Here is a 24,566-nt window from a genome sequence, read left to right on the forward strand (position 1 = left end):
CCCCCCATCCATGCCAGGGGCTGTGTGCCCACACACTGTCCCCTGCCATTTCCCCCCATGCCAGGAGCTCTATTTGCCCACCCAAGGATAAGACAGAGTTGGGTACTTAATCCTAGCAAAGATTTGGGAATGGAGAGAAACGCTCGTGTGTCAGGGCTCAAGCTGATTGCAGAAGATGTGACCTAACCTGGGGGTAGGTTACTCTACCTCTGCTACTGGGGCGTTCTTGCACCTTCCTCAGCAGCAGCTGGGGCTGGACAGCCAGCGGCTAGGTAGGCACTGGTGACAGAATCAGCCTGCCCCTCCCCCAGGTCCCTGCTGTTAACGGGCTGAGTTGGTTGCACCAAAGCACGTTATTCCACGCAAGCTCACCTACAGTGGGGCCATTGGCGACTGCCCAGCCCCATCGACGACGCAGCTGGATAGGGGAACATTCCCAGACGCGCCTCACAGGCTTAGCAGCCCACGTTGCATTTACAAAGGGACCTTACGCCCCCACCAACTCATTGAAAGGGAAAGGGCTTCAGGCTCATATGTCACCCAAGGCCTAGAGGGGTGAACACCCCACAGCAGGAGAGGGACTGTGCCTCCCATTCCTTCCACAACTGGCCAACCAGCAGCACCCATGCCTGGGCCACCCCAGAGACAGCAAGGAGGGCTGGGCCACGCACTGGCTAGCAGTCTGGGGTCTTTGGCTAGGGCTGGGTAGGGAAGCTCTTGCCATCGAAGTGACAGACTGGAGCAGCAAGGATGAGAGAGAGCACAGGGTGCGAGGGCAGCCATGGCCACAGCAGCCTTCAGCCCCCTTCTGCTTGGCTTGAACTGGGCTGATGGCACCAGGCCATGGTCAACCTGAGCACAGGGCAGTGGTGGCTCCTCTACAGTCTTTGTGGAGTGGATGGGCTACCTCCAGGGCAACAACTCAGAGCTCTTCTTTCCCCCCGTCCCCTGCCACTCCATCCCCCTCCAGCTCTGCCACCTGCAACCCAGCTCCCTACAGGGGCAAAAACTCCCCAGTGAAGCTACTCCTTGAAGCCCCCAGGCCCAAAGGGGGTGGGTGAGGGGCACAAGGAGAGCAGATTCTTGCCCTGCTGGGTGGGGCTGCTTACCTAGGCTGGCAGGCAGAGCAGTCTCAGGCATGGCCTACAGGAGGGCAGCCAGAAGCTCATAGCTGGTCCAGAGACAGGAAGTGGTGTAGGTGCCTGCTGCCTACATTGCCCCCAAAGTACAGCTGGTCTTGGTGGAAGGGGGCAGGGGTACAGCTGGAGCTGCCTTGAGGAGTTGCAGGTAGATGTGCCCCCCCAGATGGCCAACCCCCCCAAGCCCTGCGAACAGGGGACAAACGAGTGCAGCTCCTACGCTGGGAAAGCACCATTGCACTGCCCCCTCCCCACCTACTTAGCTGAAAGACAGTCTGGCAGCTACAATGTTCTCCTCCCACCACGAGGGCAAAGGCTGCAAGGAGTTTGTGAGTGGGTGGGGTGGCGGGATGTACGGGTTGAGCTCAGAAGCCTGGCCCTGAACCATGCATCACTCATTGCAGCTGCCAGGTGCCCACAGGGGTGGGTGAGAGGTGAAGGCAGCAGCATGCCAGGAGCAGACATCTCCCCTGCCAAGCTTACAGCCCTCTCCGGAATCCAGCCCCGCCATTACTGAGCCCTCTGGAATGTAGACATCACACAAGCCAGGCGGGAGAGCTCACACCGGCTTCCCAGCTGCAGTGAGCTCAGTTCAGGAGGGTGGGGAGAAACCCTCCCATCTGGCTTCGATGAGGCCCATGTGCCGGCACAGCAGACAGGAAGGGGTGTGGCTGTGGAAAGAAAATGGGGGAGCTGGGGGGGCCTCCCCTCCTGCTGCCATGGGTTCCCTGTTTGGGAGCACGGATGCCAGGGGGACCCCAGTCCAGCTCATCATGAAGGGAGGGGTCCCTCTTCTGGTAAAGGAGCAAGAGACGGAGCACAACTCATTTCAGCCCTTCACCACAGGGACTTAGTCCCTCACCTCCGTGGAGAGGCCCCCAGCCTTCCTGTGCCCTACAGCCCCAACATCTGCACCTACCCCCACCCCACTCCCACGCCAGCAGCCTGGGTCCGTTAGCAGGTGGTTTATTAAAATTACAGCAGTTCCAAGTGGGGGCCAGGAAGCTGGAATGTAAACATGAGCTAGGAGCCCAGGGAACACGGCTAGCGTTTTTTGTTTTGGTTGCGGGGGGGGGGGGGGGGAGCATGGTGCCCTCAAGAGCTGGAGCAGATGTGTCTCTGACGGATCTCAGCCCCTGGGATGGGCTCAGCCCCCTCTCCCAGCTGTGGTAGCGTTAGGAGTGTCGCGGTAGGGGGCGGGTAGTTGGCATCTGTGAACAGGGAGGACTCATCCACTGACTCGAACTCAGTCTCTGCAGGAGAAGAGACAGTTAGAGATCCCAGAAGAGCAACAATATTTGGGGGGGGGGGGGGCAGGGGCTCTCATAGGCTCCAGCAAGAGGAAGCTGCAGGGGTCCTGCAGACACATCCCTTCCTTCAGGGGCTGGACCCTCTGTCTACCCCCAAGGGGCACACGGACAGCCCACAGGGGACAAAGCCCATCTCCCATAGAGGCAAGGGGCAGGGGACAGCCCACTCCCCACTACAAAGCTGTTCCCAGCTGCACCCCCCACCCTCAGCCCTACTGCATAGTGAGGTTCTAGGTTCCTGCTTGGGTACAGAGGGTCTCTAGGTGCCCTGATGGATGCTGGAGCCTTGGACCACAGCTCGGTGGGTAAGGAGTGGAAGCTAATGGGTTGGGGCAGGGGCAGAGTGGAAAGAGTCAGGACACCTGGGTTCTATCCCCTGATCTGGTGCACAGGGGTCGGGTTATGTGGAGCCTGGAGCCCCCAGGGGGAGAAGCTGGGGAACTGTGTTACCCACCTTCACTCAGATCCAGCTCCTTAGCCTGGGCTGATCCCCCTACAGGGCCAATGGTCTCCAGAACCTCGCCTGGTAGCTGTGCGGGGGAAGCTGCAGGGGAAGGGGAGAAGCACAGGTCAGAGGCAGGGCTAGGTCCTGGGGTCCTGCCCCCTTGCATAGCAATTAGGGCAAAGCACCAAGACAGACCAGGTTACAGGGCCTTGTCCCCTCCTCCACTCCTAGCGTAGCCAACAGGCCGCACTGGCCAAGGCTCCATTCTCTCCCTGGTGGGCTCATGGGATCCTGCAGTAATGACTGGGCCTTCAAACGTACCCTCACTGGAAAAGGAAATACAAACTGTCCCCCTAATCGGTAGCAGTAACTGGGCATGGGAAAGGGGCACCCGCAATAAGACTCAACGAGTCTCAGAGAGACCTACTGATGTGACTCAAGAGGAGCATGAAAATCATGCCTGAAACCAAAGTGCGGGAACAAGAATTAACCAATCCAAATTGGTGTGGCAGAAATTAAGGCTAATGGGTAAATAAAACGTAAGGGGATGGGTTGGGCCACCCCCCACTGCCTTTCGGGGTCCTCAGGAAGAGACGCTGGGGGTGAGGAGGGGGAAAATGCGTGGAGACAGATGCTGGCTAACAGATAGAAGAGCAGGAAGGAGGGAGCTTCACCATCATGGCTACCACCCACACTGTTTGCTGGGACCCCCAGGTCCATTGTTGGGCATTTGACCTCCTGATCCTGAGACATACCCTGACCAGACAGAGGGATCCAGATGTCACCACCTCAGCTGGCTCTGACTGAATCCCAACCCCCACCCCCTCACAGGTCCTTTTCCTTCCTTCTCTTGCATATCCCTCTCCTTTGGCCTTCTGGCTTAGTTGGCTAAGACTGCATATTTTGCAACACTGCTGTAAGCCTGTGACCAGCTACAAGTACTGCCCCGAACAGCCCAACCCTGGTACGAGTTGCCCAGACACGGGTCAGAACAGCCGACGGGCACGGGTGGCTGTGTCTGTGTTTGCCAGCAGTAGATGCAGGTGAGGAGCAGCAGAAGCAGAAGCTGCATTTGCTGTCCCTTTCTTTCCCCGCTGGTTTTTCTTCTAGGAAACAGGATTGGACTTTAAACAGCAACAACAACGTTCTCTCTGTTCCCAGAGGACAGTTACCGCCCTCTATCCCTGGTGCAAAGATTGGGGGGGGGGGGGGTGTCTTTCAAAACCTCTCTCCAGTTGGAGAGGGAGAACAAGGGATGTTGTTACAACGCAAGCCTGACTTAACCCTTCACATTCCAAATCCTTTCCCTTGCTCTGTATGGTTAACGAAGGGTTTCCAGGGGACTGTAATGGTGTTTGGGGCTAAGCAGGCTGAGGGCTCTGTACTCCAGCCCCCAAGTCTTGGTTAACACTATTCAGTGGCGAGCAGCGATAGAGCCACATTAACACCTTCGCCTCTTTGGGTCCATCTAAATTAATAGAACAGCCCTGCCTCCCTGCCCAAGCCCCACCTCAGCAGGTAGGGAACAGCCCAGCCGCAGGCTCCTCCCCCCCAGACCCAGCTGGAAGGGAATTGTCAGTACCTGTGCCCTGGGGAACCCTCTCCTGGTCACTCTCGCCCAGCCCCATGGCCTCAGGCTGTGGTGTTGTCAGCTCCTCTTGGTCTTCTGCTTCAGGACAGAGAGCATCAGGGCAGGGGTTGAGGCCAAGACCAGACCTGGTCAGCACCACCCCTCCCAGGTGAGAGTAGTAGGACCCCCCCGCCCCAGCCACAGACAAATGGGAACCCCCCCCAACCCCACACAAAGGGAGAGCCAACTCTCCCCCCTAAACCTGCTTTACCTGGCCTGGGGGTAGCCATGCGCCGTCGTGCCTCCTCCTGCCGCTGCTGCAGGCTGGCCCCACCCTGCATGTTCACCTGGGGGGGGGTGGGGGGGGAGAGAAGGGGACAGGAAAGTGGGGGGGGGACCAGGCAACGCCATTAATGCCACCCCCACCCCACCAGGGCTCCATACCCCCAACTGCATGGTGGGGCATAGCCTCCTGCCCCAACTCCCCCCAGGCACTATCCCCTTACCCTGCTGCACAGATACTTGCCCTCTTATTTGCATGGGCTACATCTCCTGCTCCACAGCCTGCCACCCCCCCCCCCCCAATTTCCTCACCCCCACACTGCCCCTGTTCAATGCCCTACCCCATCCCTCTGCTCCCCTAGCCATGGAGCCACCTTCTCACCTGTACCGAGAGGGGCTCCCGGGGCCACACGCTGCCCCAGATCCATTGCAAGTAGCTGAAGAGGACGATGACGCTGAGGAAGGTGAAGTTACTGGCCACGCCCAGGATGGCCGAGGTCACTGGGAAATTATAGAGAAGGTACCTGGGGCAAGAGGGGGTGGAGCCTGAGCATTAGGAGGCTGCAGCCTCGATCCAGTGTTCCCCATCCCAGACACAGGCCCCTCCCCTAACACATGGGCCCTCTCCCTAACCCACGGGCCCCCCAGCATCATTCATGGGGCAGATTACAGGGATCAGCTTTGTGGGACTGCTGAATTGAGTGCACTGCAGTCCCCTAGCACCAGGAACTGCCCCCAGCACTGGACAGTCCCATCCCTCCCCCCACCACCAGTGGCACCCCCCCAATCCTCACCGCAGGCCTGTGAAGTGGGCATGGATCCGCAATTGTGCCCCGTAGATCTGGATCCGCTTGGTCTGGATTTCTATCACGGCTCCAACAGTCGGGACATACTGGGGGTGGGGAAGGACAGTCAGGGTCAGAGCTGCAGGTGGGGCCATCACAAGATCCCCAACCCAGACAGCAGGGCATACATCTGCCTTATGCTCCAGTGCCCAACTCAGACAGCCAGGGCATGTGACCCTCCCGACCAAACCAGACAGAGCTGCAGTAACTCCCAGCCACCAAACTCGGACAGCCGAGAATACGCTCCCCCCCTGCACTCATGCTCCCAACCCACACAGGAAGGTGAGCCATTACTTGCAGGCAAAAGGGAGGGTCTCTATGCCAGGCACCCAGGACACTCCTGGCAATCAGCTCCCACACTGGGGAGCAGAGGCTCTGGCCAGCCCAGCCCAGCCCAGGCCAGGCCAGCCAGGCCAGGCCAGCCCAGGCAGCTAATGCAGAAGAGGCCTCCTCCCTCACCGAGTCCTCCCGGTAGTCTGAGAACAGCTCCACCTCGACCATCTGCTTCTGCTCAGCAAAGCCCACGAAGAAGAGCCCAGCAAAGATCAGGGTATCCAGGGTCTGCAGCAGGCCTGAGCGGTAATGCAGCATGGTCTGGGGAGAGAAGAGCCAGTGTTGGCACTGAACCCAGCCCAGCCCCCAGCATCTCCCACCAGCTCCCCGTGGCCATTAGGGGCACTGCCAGCAGCGAGCTGCTTCTTGCCCAAGGATCTTCCAGCATTTCAGAGAGGACTCCAGGACTTCAGCCCCACTGCAGAGAGGGGAAGGCAACTGCCCAAGACTGCACAGGGGTAGTGGCAGAGCACAGAATAGAACCCCTGTGTCCTGGCTCCCAGCTCTCCCTGCCTAATCCTCAAGACCCCACTCCCTCCTAGAGCCAAGGATAGAACCCAGGAGTCCTGACTGCCAGCTCCCTTTGCCATACTACCCAAAGTGTCACTGTAGCCCCTGGCTAGGGGTGGAATAGCTGCCATGGGGAGCCCTACTTCAGCCTCCCTGGAGCCTCTACGCGAAGCAGCAAGGCCAGGATTGTAGGTGTGCGTGGCCCTGAAACGTTGGAGTGGATGGCTCAGAGAGGGGGCTTGCATGGGCAGCAGACTCACCGATCTGGCTGTGGAGGAGATGATGCGCCCACCCTTGGTGTAGCAGGACATCACCACCATGAACATGCCCAGCTCCTGGTTCACAGGCGACTCAGGCAGCTCCAGCTCCAGGGAGATGCGGTAAGGCTGCCCATACATCAGCACCTACAGGACAGCAGGAGGCATCAGAGAAAGGGGGTGCTGCTTGCCCCTCCCGAACCACCCTAAAGGCCCCACAGCTTCCCAGAGCCCACAGTTGAAGGGAAAGGGCATCAAAGCTGGAGCGGGGAGCCTGCTCCCCAGCTCTCAGAGCCTCTTGCTGTGGGAAGAGTACATCAGATGTTTGGGGGCAGGCTTCCTAATCCCGTTCCAGAGCCCCCGCTGCAGGGAGAGAGCATCAGAGATGGAGCGGGCAGCCTCTCCTCACAGCTTCCCAGAGCCCCCTGAGATGAACAGGGGAGACTACGAACTGTAGTCTGTAACCTATCATTTAAATCAGCTCCTGTACCAAATGACTGGAGGATAGCGAATGTGACACCAATTTTTAAAGAGGGCTCCAGAGGTGATTCCAGCAATTACAGGCCGCCTGACTTCAGTACCAAGTGAACTGGTTGAAACTATAGTAAAGAACAAAATTGTCAGACACAGAGATGAACATAATTTGTTGGGGGAAACAGTCAACATGGTTTTTGTAAAGGGAAATCATGCCTCACCAATCTACTAGAATTCTTTGTGTGTGTGTGGGGGGGGGGGGGAGGTGTGTCAACAAGCATGTGGACAAGGGGGAATCCAGTGGATACAGTGTACTTAGTGTGACATTCTATACCTTGGGGGAGCATCCTGTAATCCCCATATTCCTCATTTATATATAATTATATTGAATACACAGCATGGCATGTAAGGTATCAGGGTAAAGGTTATGATCTGCTGAAAGTCACTGTTCTATCTAAGTATGTATATCATTAGTGCATATGAAGTTATGAGATTGTGTTGTATGGTTGTCAGTAAAACATGTTATAAGTTGGGGAATCAGCCAGATATTAGGTCCCCAGAGACAACAGCAAGGAAAGTAACCAATGCCCGGGCAGGTATCAGACAAAATCAACAGCCATTGTCCAGCAAGGGAGCTACAATGCAATGACTCACCTGCATAAGGTCAAACCAGGGGAATGGCTCAACCTTGCCTGTGGATTCAGCAATGCCTAGCAGACGTGCTTGGAAAAACACAAGTCCAGGCATATCATGGACTAAGGGTAACAGAACAGAACACAGTGGCCGCATGCTGGGCCTTTCTCCTGCCCCCACCTATGCTGCAAGCAACAAGGGCACTGGAAGTCTTCAGTCTAACAGAGGAGACTGGCCCAAAGTTTAAAGGAAAAACCTGTATATTATGAACTGCAATATCCAGTGGAATGAGAAAAACTGCTTAGTCTAGATGTTATCCAATCTAATAGGGTTGAGAGTTTAGACTGTGTGCTTACATTTTATTTTGGTAACTAACGCTGACTTTTTGCCTCTCACTTAAAATCTAAGTTGTTTTACTGTTTATCTTTACCAGTGAGTTTGCCTGAAGTGTTTGGTAGATCTGCTCAGGTTTACAAAGGCTGGTGTGTATCCTCTTTCCATTGATGAAGTGATGAACCAAGTAATAAACCTGCACTGCTTATCTTGAACAGTGCAAGACAGTATATTCCTGAGGTGCAAGGCTGGGAGCGGATTTGGCACTGGTGCCTTTCTCTGTGTGATTCATGAGTGGCTCTGGGAGCATTCATGCAATCTGGCTGCATGTGGGGCTCCACGTGCAGTTGTGCTGAGTGATAACAGAGCCTGGAAGGGTTTGCTGCTTGTCACTAGCAAAGCATTGTGAGAGACAGCCCAGTCTGGAGAGTTAAGAGGGCACAGTGGTCCCACAGTCCCAGGCTGCACCCCAGAGATCCCATCACACTTTTCAGAAAGCCTTTGACAAGGTCCCTCTTAAGCAAAGTAAGCAGTCACAGGATAAGAGGGAAGGTCCTCTCATGGATCGGTAACTCGTTAAAAAATAGGAAACAACAGGTAGGAATAAATAGCCAGTTTTCAGAATGGAGAGAGGTAAACAGTGCTATCCCCCAGGGGTCTGTACTCAGCCCAGTCTTATTCAACATATTCATAAATGATCTGGAAAAAGAGGTAAACAGGGAGGTGGCAACATTTGCAGATGATACAAAACTACTCAAGACAGTTAAATCCCAGGAAGACTGTGAAGAGCTACAAAAGGATCCCTCAAAACTGGCTGACTGGGCCACAAAATGGCAGATGAAATTCAATGTTGCTAAACACAAAGTGATGCACGTTGGAAAACATAATCCCAACTATACATATAAAATGATGGGGTCTAAATTAGCTGTTACCACTCAAGAAAGAGATCTTGGAGTCAGTGTGGCTAGTTCTCTGAAAACATCCACTCAATGTGCAGCGGCAGTCAAAAAAGCCAACAGAATGTTGGGAATCATTAAGAAAGGGATAGATAATAAGACAGAAAATAGCATATTGCCCAAGTCTATATAAATCCATGGTATGCCCATATCTTGAATACTGCGTGCAGATATGGTCGGTCGCCCCCCATCTCAAAAGAGATATATTGGTATTGGAAAAGATTCAGAAAAGGGCAACAAAAGTTATTAGGGGTATGGAATGGTTGTCATATGAGGAGAGAGTAATAAGACTGGGACTTTTCAGCTTGGAAAAGAGACGGCTAAGGGGGGATATGATTGAGGTCTATAAAATCACGACTGGTGTGGAGAAAGTAAATAACGAAGTGTTATTTACTCCTTCTCATAACAGAAGAACTAGGGGGCACCAAATGAAATGAATAAGCAACAGGCTTAAAAAACAAACAAAAGGAAGTATTTTTTTCTACGCAACACACAGTCAACCTGTGGAACTCTTTGCCAGAGGATGTTGTGAAGGCCAAGACTAACAGGGTTCAAAAAAGAACTAGATAAGTTCATGGAGGATAGGTCCATCAATGGCTATTAGCCAAGATGGCCAGGGATGATGTCCCTAGCATCTGTTTGCCAGAAGCTGGGAATGGGTGACAGGGGATGGAGCACTTGATGATTACCTGTTCTGTTCATTCCCTCTGGGGCACCTGGCATTGGCCACTCTTGGAAGACAGGATACTGGGCTAGATGGACCTTTGGTCTGACCCAGTATGGCTGTTCTTATGTAACCATCCCAGAGCCCCGCCCACTGCAAGGAGAGTGTTTCAGAAATAGAACAGGGAGCCTGCTCCCTAACCTCACCCCCCAGCACTGCTGTCAGCTGGTCCCAGATAAAAGAATCAAACCCATTTGGTGCCCAGGGGGCCAGAACCCCAGGGAGCTAACAGACAGTGGTCTGCCTCACGCCTACTGGCACTTACCCTGTCCCGGCTGTTTTTGACCAGGGAGATGTTGGCAACGGGGAAGGAGCAGAGATCAGGGCCTGGCGAGCCACAGTCTGTCCTGGGAGACAGAAGGCAGTGGGTCATGTTCAGTGGCCACCAGCTCCCCCAGACCGCTTCAACCCCCCACCCCTTCCACTGCAGGAGTTCAGCCCCTTACTCTTGGGAGCAGGCCCCAGCTCAGAGGCACCCACAGCCCCAGAAAGCTGTGTGTGGGCTGGGAGGGGCCCAGGAGATCTGGCCCAGAGCAGTGCTCAGGTGGTGCACAGAATCCTACAACCACAGGTTAGAAGGAACCGCAAGGGTCATCTTGTCTAACCCCCTGCCAAGATACAGCATTTGTTGGTTCTAACCCATCCAAGACAGATGGCTTTCCAGCCTCCTTCTGAAAACCACCAGTGAAGGAGCTTCCACAGCCTCCCTAAGTAATCTGTCCCATCCTAGGAGGCAGGGGGGTCTGGCCCCTCCCAGGGGTGCCCCGGCCCCTCCCAGGGGTGCCCCACTCACCTGAAGCGGTAGTGCACAGGGCTGACATAGCTGACAGTGGGCATGTAGGAGTAGTAGAAGCTGCCATAGAGGAAGACCGCGACCCAGAGCAGCAGCAACAGCACGCAAAGCAGGATAGCTGTCTGCAGCACCGTGCGCCGCACCCGCAGCAGCAGCAGCGCGGCCACCTCCTGGGCCCATTGCAGGAAAGGCCCTGTACTACCCATCACGGCACAGGGGCCCTGGGTGGCCACGCACTGGCGTCTCGGGGGAGCTGAGCCCCCAGCTCCTGTATTGAGGAAGGGGGAAATGGAGCGGCAGTGCCTGCTCGAGTGCTTGCAAAATGGCTCAGGCTGCTGGAGAGTCCTCTTGGCCCAGCTGGAAAGGGCCCAGGCTCAGGGGTTCCTTTACAGGGAAAAGGCACTGGCTTAGGGCAGGCTGGCTGGCCCGTCTGCGCCGCTTGGCTTTCCAGTAATTGTCTCTAGCCATGGAAGAGGGTACCACAGGAGTCACTGGCACCAGGACATGGTGAGCAGGGCCATGCCAACAGGCTTGGCGCAGGGCTGCCCTGGGATTGGTCACACACTGGAGTTTTGCCACAGGGGCCAAAGACCAGAGCCAATCTGAGGAAGAAAGGACACAAAAAACAGGGTCAGCGTGGAAACCACATGGGGGAGTCTAGACTAGGATTGCATGAGTGGGAGCTAGGACTCCTGGGTTCTGCACCAGCCTAGGGGGAAAGGGATGTGTTAGGAGTCTGGATGCTTGGGCCTATTAGTAGCTTGGAAAGGGGGTGGGGAGCAGGACTAGATGTCTAGGTTCTAGTCTCAGGCAAACAGGAGGGCTTTGGAGTGGAGCTGGGAGTTTGGACTCCCGGTTCTACTTGTGAGAAATGCTATCCAAGAACTCGGGGGGGGGGGGTTCTAGTGATTAGAGCAGGTGGCATTTGCAGCCTGGACTCCCCAGCTCTGGGAGGGGCAGGGCGCTAAGAACCAGGACTCCTGGGTTCTTTCCGAGCCCTGGGAGGGGGTCTAATGGGGGGGGGGGGGGGGGGAGGAGCTAGGACTCCTGGGTTCTACTGCAGCCCGGTGCGGCGTGGGGCCCGGCGGTCAAGGCAGAAACCACGGAGCCCCGAGTTCCAGGCCCGGGCGAGGTGCACCAGGAGCCGGTCGGTCCCAGGGTCTCGGCACGTCTCTCACCTCCCGGTCCAGGATCGGCTACTCCTGCTCCGCCTCTTCCGGGAGTGAGTGAGAGCTGGCAAAGACTGCGCGGGGCGGGGCGGGGCGGGGCGGGGCCGGGAAAAGCTCCTCCCACTGCAGGCCCGTCCGTCACGTAATTAAAGACGCACCTCTCCCTGTTTCCATGGTGACGCGATCCCCGAACGAGCCCGAACGCTCCCTTCCCCCGTAGGCCAGCCCCGCCCCCCGAGACACCCCGCGGGTCCTTGCCCCCACCGAGATGCCCCTCCCACTCCAGGGACAGCCCCTCTCAGAGGGATCCCGCAGCCCAGTGTCCCTGTCCCCGTCCCCCCCGCGCAGCCCCCAGGGTCCTGCCCCTTCCAGCCCCCGAGAGACAGCAAGACCAGACCCACCCCAGACAGACCGCCCCCCCGGGATGATGGGCTCCCAGACAAGACTCTGCCCCCCACCCCGGAGGGAGACCCCCCTCTCACGTCCATGCCATGTCCTCCACAGTAAGATCCCCCTGCCCCCCTTCTCCACCGAGTATATCTGCTCTTCTCCCCAGGGACCCCTCCGACTCTGGGGACCCCCCTCAGAGAGACCCCCTCCCCTTCCTCAAGGCCTCCCCCCAGACAATGCTCTAGAGTAAGATGGAGCAGGGGAGTGGGCAGCAGGGCTTGTACTGGGGCCCAGCCACACAGAGCTGGGCCAGTCCTAGGTGCCTGCTTGCCACCCCAGGTACGTGGCAGGGGACTGGGAAGTCAGGACTCCCGGGTTCCGTTCCCAGCTCTGGGGGAATGGAGTTGTGTCTGTTGGTGAGAACTGGGGGGCTGGAAGCCAGGACTCCTGGGTTTTACCCCTGGCTCTGACAGAGACTTGCTGGGTTGCTCCAGGTATGTCTGGTCCCCTCTCTGTGCCTCAGTTTCCCTCTCCCTAGACTGGGGTTATCCTTGGGCTCTCAGGTGTGAAACCAGCCAGTCCCCAGCAGGGCTGAACCCCGCTGCCTGTTCCCCACCCCCTCACACTCCAGGCACTGGCCCAGCCCCAGGCGCCCTGGAGAGGGTCTCAGAACCTGGCATAGTAGCAGCCCCCCTGTCCGGTGTAGCCCCTGATGTCAGATTTCCAAATGAGTGTGGTGGGGAGACTTTATCCTCACTGCAGCTACTGCGGGCCTGTACCACCAGCAGCTGTGCAGGGGTGCCGGGAACCCAGCCCCTGCCTGGCCCCCTCCTGGGGCGCTCTTCCCCGCCAGCGCGCGCTCCCTTCCTCCTGCCCTGCCTGGGGCTGTGCACCAGGGGCCCCTGGGGCCTGGGCAAGGAGCCAGAGCTCAGCCGGGCGCTGCTGGGCGTGCGCTCCTCCCCCAGAGCGGGTATGGTCCGCTCCCAGTATCGAGTGGCTCTGAGCATCCTCAAGGTACCACGGGCGCATTGAATTAGCTGCATCCCGGAGGAGGCACAGGGAGCGGAGCCGTCTGCAGGGCGCCCGGGGCACCTGGGCACACAGGGGAGCCCATCCCAGAGTCTCTCCAGATCTGGCAGCGACCGTCAAAGGTCAGTGCTCAGGGGTGCCCTGACTGGCCACTGGGGCGTGCCTGGGTACCCAGAGGGGCAGCCAGCCTCGATGGGGGGTGGGAGGCAGGGGGCACCTGGTAGCGTCTCTGTACCGTCGGGGCCCATGTGGGTCTGGATGGTCGATGGGGCCCCCGATCTGCCGTTGCCTCGGGAAACGGGGGCTGGGGACAGGGTTCTCTCCCATCTGCGCCCAAGGCATATTGCAGAGAGAGAAAGGGCAGGATCGAAAGGACGCTGCATTTATGGGCTGGGGCAGATGCGCTGGGGGGTGCAGCTGCAGAGTGGGCTGCTGGCATTGTTAGAAGCAGAGCAAAGCAAGCAGCAGCCCCTTTGTCTGCACACAGGGCTGGGCTAGTCATCCTGCACCCGCGCCCAGCACTGTGCCATGGGGAAGCGGGTGCTGCTCCAGAGACAGTGAGGGGCTCGAGGATGCGGCTCAGATGGGTAAAAGGGGCTCAGCAAGGGGCAAAGGGGCTCAGAGATGGGCTAGAGCTGGGAGGGGGCACTCAGCTCCTGCCTCTCAGACTGGTGCTCAGGTCAGTCTGGGATTTGGGAGCCCGGGGTCTTAGGAGACAATTCTGCGGGGCAGCACAGGGCCCATTGTGCCAGATCCTGGGGATACAAGGGGGGTGGCGGGCTCAGGGATGGTCCCCTCAGCTCCCCTCTCCCTGGGACTGAGCCCTGGGCAGACACAATCCCACCCTTCAGCCTGGGCAGGCAGCCGCCAGCATTGAGTGACCATGGTGACAGGACAGTCCATTCTGCATCTACTGCCTCCCCCAAACTCAAGAGGAACAGTTCATATACTTAGAACAATGCCCCTAGCCATCCAGCACTCCTGGCCATCGGATGATACCTTGCTACCCATAGGCAATGACCCCCCCACGCATGGGCAATGACCCCTCCCCAATCTCTCCAGGGCAGGAGTAGCCATACTGGAGCAAATTGGAACTGTTATTCTGGAGCAACCCCCTGCCACACCCTCCCCAAGGGGATTGAGCTCCAACTAGGGGTGCTGGGGCTGTCAGGACACGCTCTAACCATGGGCCAGGTGGTCCTGGGCAACCAAGATTGGGGATACAGGTGCCCCAGGCAGCTGGGAGCTCTGATTTATAGGGGAAGTACTTGACAGCCAGGGTCAGGGATATAAAGCCTGGACCAGGAGAGGGTGGGGCAGACTGGGGGAAGCTGGTAGGGAGGAGCTGAGGCCAGGCAGGATTGGAGCTCCCTCTAACCCATCGCCAGCTGGGGACGGTGCTGAGGGGCTAGGAGTGACCTAAAGAAGCTGAGGGCAGGGGCAGTTGTCCCCACCCCATTGGTCAGGACACTCCAGGATACAGGCTCCCAGGCGCCCCATGACCCTGGCCCGGGCTGAGCCCAACCTATGCTCTCCCTCTACAGGGTCCCCATGAAGGGCGAAACCCCCGTCAACAGTACCATGAGCATCGGGCAGGCCCGCAAGATGGTGGAGCAGCTCAAGATTGAGGCCAGCATGTGCCGGATAAAGGTGGGGACTGGGATGGTATCTTGACAGCTACTGTGGCAGAAAAGGGCCCCACCCACCTCCAGAGCTGGAGTAGCGAGGAGCTCCCCCCCACAGCCCGTCCTCCTGCCCCACTCCCTGCAGCGTCCCCTGTGGGGAGAGGCCAGGGCTGGAGTAGTTGGGGACTTCTCCCCCACCCCCCACAGCCAGTGCCCCCTGTTAGGAGAGGCCAAGGCTGGAGTAGCTGGGAGCTCCCCCTGCTCCCTACAGCATTTCCCGCTGGGCCCACCCTGCAGAGTTCTCACCCCTCCCCTCCCTGCAGGTATCCAAGGCAGCAGCTGACCTGATGACATACTGTGATGCCCACGCCTGTGAAGACCCACTCATCACCCCGGTGCCCACCTCCGAGAACCCGTTCCGTGAGAAGAAGTTCTTCTGTGCCCTGCTCTGAGCCCTACCTGCCCCACCCCTCAGCTACAGCCACCATAACCCCCACTCCTAGCCTCTCCCCACACCCTGCCCGGGTGATCAGGCAGGACTTCCCAGGTAGGGCCTGACCTCCCCAAAACCAGCTTTGGAGCTGGGTGTTTGGCTGGAACCACTTCCCCCACCCACCCAAACTTCCACAGACAGGGCACCTACCCTGAGCACAAGTCCCCAAAGCCCCTCCCCTTCAGGCGGAACCCGCCCCACCCCTACCCCACACACCTCAAATCAGGAGGGGGTATCACACCTCACCCTGGCAGGAGTCACACCAAGACCTGCTCCCCTCTCCAGGCCTGGGGCAGCTGAAGCTGCAGGCCCATCCCCAGCAGTGTCACACCGGCCACAAATCACCCCATTTCCATTGGAGGGGAAGGGTGTCAGCTCCCAGCCTGCTGATCCTGGGTGCCAAAGGGGGAAAGAGGCCCATCCCCTACCCCCAGGGCTGGTAGGGCAGTGCCCAGATTGCAGGGCTCAGCCACTCCAGACAATGTAAACTGAGACCTTGAGAATAAAGTAACAGGAGGCACAGAGCCTGGGGTGGCATCAGTGTTATTGTGGCACCAGGGGCAGTGCTGGAGGTATTGCTGGCACTAGGGGGCCTGGGTTGGGGGGATGGGGTGGGCATGGGCAGTGCCATCAGAAGAGGCTGGCTGGGGCTTGTTTGTGGGGTGGGCAGGGGGCACTTTTGGGACTAGGGGCCTAGCTTGAGCAGTGAGTGGGGGCCAGGGGCAGCACCAGGAGCTTTGCTGACAGCTGGGACGCTGCCCAGTCTGTATGGGGAGTAGGCAGCCTCCAGCAATGGGGCCTAGTGGTGGGAGCGATGCCCAGGATATAGTCCCCAGAGCCAGTCACCATCCCAGCGGAGATTGGATCAGAGACCCCAGCAGGGAAGGGAGCAGCCCGGACACCCCCTACTCCCCTGTCCAATTCCCAGCCTTTGGGGAAGCTCAGTGGCTTCCTACACACACAATAATCCACCCACCCCCAAAAACAGCACCTGGCACCCCTCCACTCCCCACCAGCCCATCCCAGTGCTGGGACATGCATGGCCCCCTCACCTGACAGTGGCAGACAGTGCCCACCCCAGTCCTATCGCACTCCCCACTGACAGCATTGGGCTCATGGTGAAAATAAATCATGGCTCTTTATAGCTATTTCTATACAGTGAAAAAGCAGCTGTGAGACTTCCCACAGTGGGGGGGCAGAGCAGGGAGATACAGGCATGGCGGGAGAGGAGACAGGGGTTCCCAGTGGGGAAGGGCAGGGAGATCTTTGTCCCCATGGGGGGCAGGAGTGACAGGTGGAGCAGGAGCTGGGTTTGGGCTGGGGCCCCGCTCGTGGAGTGAGCACAGCCCACCTGGCACAGTCCTGGAGTGAGGGGGCGGGCAGCTGCATAGCCCAGCCTCCAGCATGGGGGAGCAGAGTGTGGCAGGAGGCCTGTAAACCACAGGCCAGGGCTCCCCAGCATGGGCAGCACAGGGGGAATGGGGGACAATTCACTCTCTCCCAGGAGGGGTGGAGCCCCCCACAGCGCAGGGGGGTGCATGGCAGAGTGAGAGGCATGTGTGGGGCTGCTCCCAGCCCCTTGGTCCCTGTGATCCTTTGCTGACGGTCTGTGTGCTGGGGGTGTCTTGGGGCAGAGCCCCTGCGACTGACGGCCAGCCAGGGAGGCTCAGAAAATCTTGATGATGGATTCGCGGAACTTCCCGACGCCGACCCACTTCACTGTGAGAGGAGAGATGGGGGTGAGAACTGGGAACTCCCAGCCCTGTGGGGCAGATCCCTCCCCCACACAGAGCAGATTCCCCTGCCCCTCCCCACCACACAGATGCAAGGCTGATCTTCTCCACCCCCCAACAGAACAACTTCCTTCCCCAAGTGACAGCCTGGGTGGAGGAGGAGGCTCCAGAAACCTTGATGAAGGATTTGTGGAACTTCCCAACACTGACCCACTTCACTGTGGGAGGAGAGAGGCAGATCCCATGTCCCACGGCATCCCCTCTCCAGGGAACTGCACAGCATCCCGATGGGGGCACCCAGCATGCCCATCCCCAGGCCCTGATGCTGCGGCTGTGAGCCAGGCCAGCAGGCAGCTCAGTAGGGCTGTGGACGTACCTGGCACTCCGAGGTAGTGCTCGATGAAGTGGACATAGCTCTGGGCCTGCGGAGGCAAGTCGGCAAAGCTGCGGGCCTGCTCTGTGCTGCACTGCCAGCCTGGCAGCGTCTCATAGCCCACTGACACCTTGTTCAGCAGCTCCTGGTTTGCTGCGGAGAGCACAGAGGCCTACTGGCTGCTGCAGGGCCCAAGGGAGCCCCTATCTCCCCACCCCAGGGTGGTTCAGCCCCTACTACCCAAGGAGCCCCTATCCCCTGTCCCAGGAAGCCCCTTCCCCCACCTCATTCCCAGGGCAGTCCTGCCACCCCATGCCCCCCACTCCTCAGACAGCTCTGCTCCCTGCACTCCCTAAGAATGTCCCCACCCAGGGATGGCTCAGTCCCTCCCCCCTGGAGCCCTGCACCACTCCCCCTACAGGAGCCTCTCCCGCCCCCAAGCTCAGAGGATACAAGGCCTGAGGCTCAGAAGCCACTGCCCTCTCATTGTGGGGAAGGCAGAAGAAAGGGCAATACCTCCCCTTCATGGGGTAACCCAGCCACTGGCTCACCTGGGAAGTAGGCAATGGGTTTCCCCTCCAGCCGGTACTCCACGCCCACCTTAATCTCCGGGAAGGTGTCCAGGATATCCAGCTTGGTGAGCACCAGGCTGCAGGGAGAGCAGGGGGCAGGTTATGCCGGGGAGGAGCGAGACCAGCGTGCGTGGGAGGCAGTGACTGATGGTGGAGGGGGGATGTGCATGAGGTGAGAACGGTTAGTGAGACTGTAGGAAGGGAGGGACAATGGGAGGGGAGGATTGGAGAGTGGGTGGGGAGTTAGTGAGGCTGTGGGTAATGGGGGAGGAGATGGCAGGGTGGGTGTGGAGCGGGTTACTGAGGCTGTGAGATGGGCGCAGTGGGGGAGGGGATGTAGCCCTTACGCGCTGAATCCGTTGACCATGTGGGCATATCTCACCAGCATCAGGTCCAGCCACCCGCAGCGGCGTTTGCGGCCTGTGGTGACGCCGAATTCTTGGCCCCGTGACTGCAGCAGTTCCCCAATCTCCTGTGGGGCCAAAGGGGAAGGGACAGGCCATTACTCCTGAGACCCCAGAGGGCCAGGATCTTCCCTGCTCCCTGGGGGATGCAGGGGGGGCCCAAAGGGTCCTCCCTGTCCCTTCAGGGGGAATCCTACGGAATCCCACTTCCCTCTCTCTGGGACTACCCATAAGCATCAGGGGACATGTCCCCCCACTCCGCAACTGGTCATTCAGACCAACTCTGCACACTCACGTTGTCCTGCTCAGTGGGGAAGGTTCCAACGCCCACCCGGGTGGTGTAGGCCTTCACCACCCCGTACACCTGCCCGATGTGGCAAGGTGGGACACCTAGGCCTGTGCAGACGCCCCCTACTGTGCAGTTTGAGGATGTCACGAACGGGTATGTCCCTGGGGAGAGAGGAGAGGCCAGAGTGAGCTAAGCAGGGGGTGGCAGCAAACACACCACTATCCTAGCCCACACACCACTATCCCAGCCCCAGACTCCAGTTGTGATGAGGACTCTTTCTTCCCAGCCTGCACTGCAGTGATCAGAAGGTGTTCTCTTTGGCTCCCACTGCTTTTGCTGTGCGGAGCCCCATGGAGCAGGGAGGGGTGCAAAATGTGGAAATTTTGGTGCTATTTTTATTAACAATGTATGTGACTCAGTTTCCCTACTCACTTTGTGTTGCTCCCTGCTGGGGGTGAGGGTTAATTCCTCCTCTGAGGAGGGTGAGAAGGGATGGCTGGGTGCCACACAACCATATTGGTTCCAGCCCAGATAGCTTATCCAGAGCTAAGCGCAGTCAGCCCAGATGAATGGAGGGCCCTGCAGAGACCATGGAAACCTGAAGCAAAGCACAACAGCGAACGCACCAGGGCTGGAGTTAGGGACAAAGGAGCAGGGGTAGTGAGGAGAGAGGGTGATCTTGGCAGCCCCAGGCAGAGCACACGCAGGGTCAGACAGACACAGGCTCCAGGAAGCCATGGAGAAAGTACGGCAGTAGCTTCTGCCAATATTGGTTCAGATTTAAGCCCTGCTTTCATGGCTAACCCAAGACTTGGAGCCTTGAGGCTGCCCTGGGAAAAGCTAAGCTCAGGGCCTGGCACTCCCTAGAGACTGCACAGAGGCAGGGGGCCTCACCCACCGTACACCGGGCATAAGGGCAGTGTGCCACACTTACCGAAGTCAATATCCAGCAGGGCAGCATTGGCTCCTTCCACCAGGATCTTCTTGGGGGGCCCATGCAGGGCCTGGTGCATGAAATAGACACCATCCTTCACCAGGGGCCGGATCCTTTCAGCATAGACCTGGGGAGAGATGCTGGGATCAGATGGGTGAGGTGCTACCACTCAGTCTCTGGGGCTACTCAAGGACACTGGGTGTTTTCGGCCAGGTGGTGGATCAGGGTGTATTTCCAGGGGAAGGGGAGGGCAGTTCCTGGGAGGCTGGTTCACACCCAGGTAGGGAACCCTGGAGGCAAGGAGGAATTCCTGGGTGGTTCTCAGGCAGGTAGGGGATCCCCAGAGGGGAAGGTGGTGTTTCTGAGGGGCAGGTTGGTTCTCAGCCAGGTGGGGGACTCCTGGGGGGAAGGGTTATTTCTGGGGCAGAGGGGAGGGTGGTTCACAGCTGGGGGGCATCACTGGGGCCCTCAACCACCTTCAGCTGTTGCAGCTCGGCCTCCGTGTCGATGGTGAGAGCCGGGTACGTGGCCTTGTACTGCTGGGCTAGCACCTTGAACCTGAGAGAGAGAGAGATGGGGACTAGTGAGCCCACAAGCGCACCCTTAAACGCCGCTGCACTGCCTGGGGTCACAGACGCCCAAGCCCTGCACTGCCATGTGGGGTGTGATCTGTGAACAGATCCCCAGGGCAGGGGCAGGGCATCCTGGGAGGGCCCCAGGACTGGAGGGCATGAATGGATCCCCGGGGGCCCCTGGGCATCTTCCTGAAAGGATTGCTCCCCTCCTTTCCATCCCACCCCCCGCCCCCCTCCGCAACTCACTTCCTGGAGAACTCATGGAAGTCGGCCAGGAGGTCACAGATGCGCAGGCTGGTGCGGGAAGCCTTGCAGGCATAGGCAGGGCCGATGCCCTTCCTAGTGGTGCCCAGGCTGCCAGGGAAGCAGAGTCAGAGCTGGGTGGTGGTGGGAGCTCCTCCTACCTGCCAGGCTGCAGCCAGACTGGATGCTCCCCACACTGGCCCAGGCTGCAGGGAGAGGAGCTGCCCTGTCACCAAGGGATGGGAATCCCACAGAAACAGCCTTCACTCCTCCCAACCCCAGCCCAGCCACTGCCATTGGTGACCAAGGGGAACCCCTAAGGAAATGCCCTGCTCCAGGGGACCCAGCCACAATCCTCCCCAGGCCCAGACCCAGCTTCATCCCTCCTGTCCCTCCCAAATGGGGACCCAGCTGTTAACGCCCACTCACTTCTTGCCATCCTGCTGCCGCCGCTGCTGCTCCTGGATCCCATCCACAGCCTGGTGGAAATCGAATACTGTGGCAAGAGAGAGAATGGGAGATGAGGTGAGAGGGGAGGGACACCCCAAACCCTCTGCTACCACTGCCCCCACCAGCCCCCTCCCCATCTGCTGACACAGCCCGCTCAACTCACCCCCCCACGCCCCACTTCCACCTGCCTGAGGCATCCCCTCCCAATGGGCCCAGTGCCCCTGGGTCTTGATAGGAGACATTCCAAGGGTAGGAGGAGAGGTCCCAGAGGATGCAGACAGCGTCCCCTGCTGGCTGCTCTGGACTTACCAATGTGAGCTCTATCTGAGATCACCATGCGGGACTCCCAGCCCTCCAGACCTGCGGGGAAGGAAAACACATCACCGTGGGAAGCCAGGATCACCCCTAGGCCTCCCACTTTGGACCCCCGCAGCCTAGACTACTCTACATGCCAGGCCTGAGCCTCCCATCCCCATGCAGGGGGCCAGTTGACAGCCCTGCTATAAAGCGTGGGAACTGGGATTTATTTACCGTGCCTTTATGTACCCGGGGAAAGAATAGAACCCAGGAGTCCTGACTCCCACCCTGGTTCTAACTCACAAGACCCCACTGCCCTCCTAGAACCCAGGAGTCCTGCCCCCCAGACCCTCTCTCCGAGGGAGGGGGCAGCAGGGTGGCTGGGTTCGGTCACTCACCAGGCCCTTTCTTAAGGTTCTTCTCAGCTTCTTCAAAGAGTCCCGGCAGGTGGATGACCACTCCGTTCCCTGGAAAGACACCCAGCAGAAGGGTCACAGGCTAGAGTGCAAGAGGCTGAGTGAGGGGCAAAGGGCCTAGTAGAGATGTGGAGTGCAGAGATAGCATTGCAGGTCAAGACCCTGCTGACTATTGGAGGGGTGTTGGGGGTCAGGATGGGGATACAGGGGGTACTGGGATATGGGGTATATGCAAGTGGAGGATGTCACTCAGCGATGAGGAGGTGGCATGGCAGTTCAGGCCCCCGCAGGACAATTGGGAAGATGGGGTGTAGGGAGGTCTTCCACAGATAAGGGAAGCGGCATGGCGGTTCAGGCCCCTGCTGGGTGCCAGGTGGGGAATATTGGGATACTGGGGTATATGGGGTGTAGGGACGGCTCTCACTGATAAAGGAGGTAGCATGGTGGCTCAGGAGGCAGCTGAGCACTGCAGGTGGGGAGGCAGGAGAATACTAGAGTACATGGGGGGGTGTTGGGGGCAGGGATGCAGAAGGATATTGGGGTACACTGGAGTAACCACTGAGGAAGGAAGTGGGGTGTCGGGGTGGAGATGCAGGGGGATATTGGGGTGCATTGGGGTCACTCACTGCGGAAGGAGATGGGGTGTCAAGGTGGGGCTGCAGGGGGATATTGGGGTGCACGGGGGGTCACTCACCGAGGAAGGAGGTGGCATGGCTGTTCAAGACCCCGCTGGGCAGCAGGTGAAAATTGTACTCGACCAGCCCCGCCACCACGGTGTGGCCCGCGTTGTTCCCCCCCTGCGGGGACAGGGCGGTCAGGAGGACGGGGCGTTGGGGTCTCAGGAGCTACCCCCACCCTAAGCCCGCCCCGATGGTGAGCCCCTTCCCCGCCCCGGGCTCACCCGGGGCCGCAGAGCAGCCCCCCGTTCTCACCTGGCACCTGCACACCAGGTCGGCGTCCACGGCCAGCAGATCCACCACCTTCCCCTTCCCCTCGTCCCCCCACTGTGCCCCCAGCACCACGGTCACTCGGTTTCCCCGGTCCGGCTCCGCCGCCAGCCGGGGCCGCTTCCCCCCGCTTCCATCCCCATTCTGCTGGCCCCAGCCCGACCCCGCGCCCTCTGCCCCAGCCATGCGCAACCTCTAGCCTGCCAAACACAGGGGAACGTGGCGGCGCCCAGGCCGGCTTCAGCGCCCGGAGCCAACATGGCGGCGCCCAGGGTCCTATCACTTCAGAGAACCAACATGACACGGCACGGAGGATGGATGCGGGCGCGTGCATGCATGTATGTATTCCTACCCTGCAAGCTGCACTTCAAGCATCTTCCATTCCAGGACTCAATATGGCAGCTCCTTGGGTAGCTTCCAATCCAGAATCCAAGGTGGCGACTCCTTAGGTAGCTTCTATTACACGATCTAAAATGGCGGCCGCTTGGGCAGCTTCCGTTCCAGTAACCAAGATGGCAGCATCCAGAACAGGTTCTGTCCCAGAAATTAGATGGCAGCATCACGCATCATCAATGCCTGGCCACGAATAACATGGTGGTCTTCAGCCAACTTCACTTCCACAGACTAAAATGGATCCGATGAAGTGAGCTGTAGCTCACGAAAGCTTACGCTCAAGTAAATTTGTTAGTCTCTAAGGTGCCACAAGTACTCCTTTTCTTTTTGCGAATACAGACTAACACCGCTGCTACTCTGAAACCAGACTAAAATGGCTGTACCCAGGAAAGCTTCAGCCCCATAGCAGTAGCTGTTTGTGTTGCGGCAGCACCCAGAGGTTCCAGTGGAAAGACTAGGGGAACTCCAAGCCTCAGACTAATCCTCTCTGTCTGCCAGAGCTCAGGCTCTAACTAAACAGAACCATGCACAGTCCCTGCCACAATCCCAGTCCCAACCCCTTCCAGCCCCACATGACCCTCTCTCTGAACCTCCTCCCCAAGCCCCTGGTACCTGAACACATGGGCATACATGAGGCTGACCCAGCAGGGATTGAATCAGGGCCTCCACAGTTTGAAGCATAAACTGCTACCGCTTGAGCTAAAGAGGCAGGGGACCTAGCTGGGCCTGTAACAGACTCTCAGGCTGTGGGGGTTGGGGACATGTAACACACCAACCAGTCAAAATACACAGACAAAATACCAGTCACTCCAGCACCCAGAAATGAGGCCTACCCTCAGCTCCACCCACAACATCCACCACCTCTCCCAGTTCTGGAATCCACTCTCCAAGAAGGCCCCCATTCTCCCTCTGATGCCATGAGCTCATGGCAGGGCCGTTGCACACCCCACTGGCTTTGGTTCCAGTAACCACTACTAACACCCCTTTCCCTCCACACCAAGGGAAAGGGGTGTTAGTAGTGATGGGAGAGGCAGTATTTCCTTGCTCCCAATACCATAATAGGAAACAAGATGAGGACCCTCATCCTGCTCTGGAACCAATGTGATGGCACCTGTTTTGCCCATCCCACAGCCAACATGGCAGCACCCCGGGGAGGCAGATGGTGAAGTGTGAGTCACACATTCAAAGACAAGCTGGATGTCAGGGATCATGTCTCATGTTTATTATCTGTGAGAACAAAGAGTGACTGGAAAATCTCCAACCATCATGGGGCAGAACTGCCACCCAGCACCCAAAAGTGTTCCTAGTGTCCTCAAGAAGGCAGCGTCTCTAGCTGGCAACAAGCCAGGATGTCCTTGAGCAGCTTGGGTCCCACTCTCTGATACAGGGCCCCAACACGTCTCTTGGAAGCAGAAGGCTGTGGTCGCGGTTCTCTGTGGGGTGATCCCATAGCTACTTTGACTCAAAGGTCTTCTGGAAGAGAGGGCTGAAGGTAAGTGAAGGACAGAGCCAAGCACCTGGTGGGGCTCCTTCCAGAAGTCTCTTCCCCCCCACCCTTCCCATCCACTCCCATCATCATCCTACCACCAGCCTGTGTCTGCAGCAGATGGGACATGGCTCTCTGACCCAC

At 58.5% G+C, this 24,566-nt stretch overlaps 3 protein-coding genes across 8 annotated transcripts; 1 reads left to right on the forward strand and 2 right to left on the reverse strand.

Annotated features, from left to right (window-relative positions):
• Positions 1-2,219: 2,219 nt before the first annotated feature.
• On the reverse strand, positions 2,220-11,849 carry BSCL2 (BSCL2 lipid droplet biogenesis associated, seipin). Of its 2 annotated transcripts, none has more exons than XM_074959810.1 (11): positions 11,783-11,849; positions 10,605-11,206; positions 10,077-10,158; positions 6,695-6,838; positions 6,051-6,185; positions 5,541-5,638; positions 5,129-5,270; positions 4,736-4,811; positions 4,477-4,560; positions 2,904-2,993; positions 2,220-2,392 (listed from the first exon to the last, which is right to left on the reverse strand). In XM_074959810.1, exons 2-11 carry the CDS (start codon positions 10,808-10,810, stop codon positions 2,235-2,237), a joined length of 1,215 nt encoding a protein of 404 aa, XP_074815911.1. In that variant the 5' UTR covers positions 10,811-11,206; positions 11,783-11,849; the 3' UTR covers positions 2,220-2,234. The 2 variants fall into 2 exon arrangements, with proteins under 2 accessions (XP_074815911.1, XP_074815909.1); XM_074959808.1 differs by having other exon boundaries at positions 4,477-4,563.
• Positions 11,850-13,120: 1,271 nt separating this feature from the next.
• On the forward strand, positions 13,121-15,834 carry GNG3 (G protein subunit gamma 3). The gene is made up of 3 exons (XM_074959811.1): positions 13,121-13,314; positions 14,737-14,842; positions 15,141-15,834. Exons 2-3 carry the CDS (start codon positions 14,744-14,746, stop codon positions 15,267-15,269), a joined length of 228 nt encoding a protein of 75 aa, XP_074815912.1. The 5' UTR covers positions 13,121-13,314; positions 14,737-14,743; the 3' UTR covers positions 15,270-15,834.
• A 590-nt stretch (positions 15,835-16,424) lies between these two features.
• On the reverse strand, positions 16,425-22,935 carry LOC141990642 (adenylosuccinate synthetase isozyme 2-like). Of its 5 annotated transcripts, none has more exons than XM_074958090.1 (13): positions 22,529-22,729; positions 22,291-22,393; positions 21,579-21,647; positions 21,193-21,243; positions 20,863-20,929; positions 20,437-20,544; positions 20,092-20,173; positions 19,616-19,742; positions 18,688-18,842; positions 18,336-18,460; positions 17,968-18,065; positions 17,420-17,569; positions 16,425-17,029 (listed from the first exon to the last, which is right to left on the reverse strand). In XM_074958090.1, the coding sequence occupies exons 1-13, from the start codon at positions 22,727-22,729 to the stop codon at positions 16,977-16,979; spliced, it is 1,389 nt and encodes a 462-aa protein (XP_074814191.1). In that variant the 3' UTR covers positions 16,425-16,976. The 5 variants fall into 5 exon arrangements, with proteins under 5 accessions (XP_074814191.1, XP_074814193.1, XP_074814194.1 ...); XM_074958092.1 differs by lacking the exon at positions 22,529-22,729 and adding an exon at positions 22,896-22,933 and having other exon boundaries at positions 16,426-17,029; XM_074958093.1 differs by lacking the exons at positions 22,291-22,393; positions 22,529-22,729 and adding an exon at positions 22,896-22,935 and having other exon boundaries at positions 16,426-17,029.
• Between the last annotated feature and the right edge of the window lie 1,631 nt (positions 22,936-24,566).

This window comes from Natator depressus, chromosome 7 (assembly GCF_965152275.1).
Source record: "Natator depressus isolate rNatDep1 chromosome 7, rNatDep2.hap1, whole genome shotgun sequence".
Taxonomy (NCBI): domain Eukaryota; kingdom Metazoa; phylum Chordata; order Testudines; family Cheloniidae; genus Natator; species Natator depressus.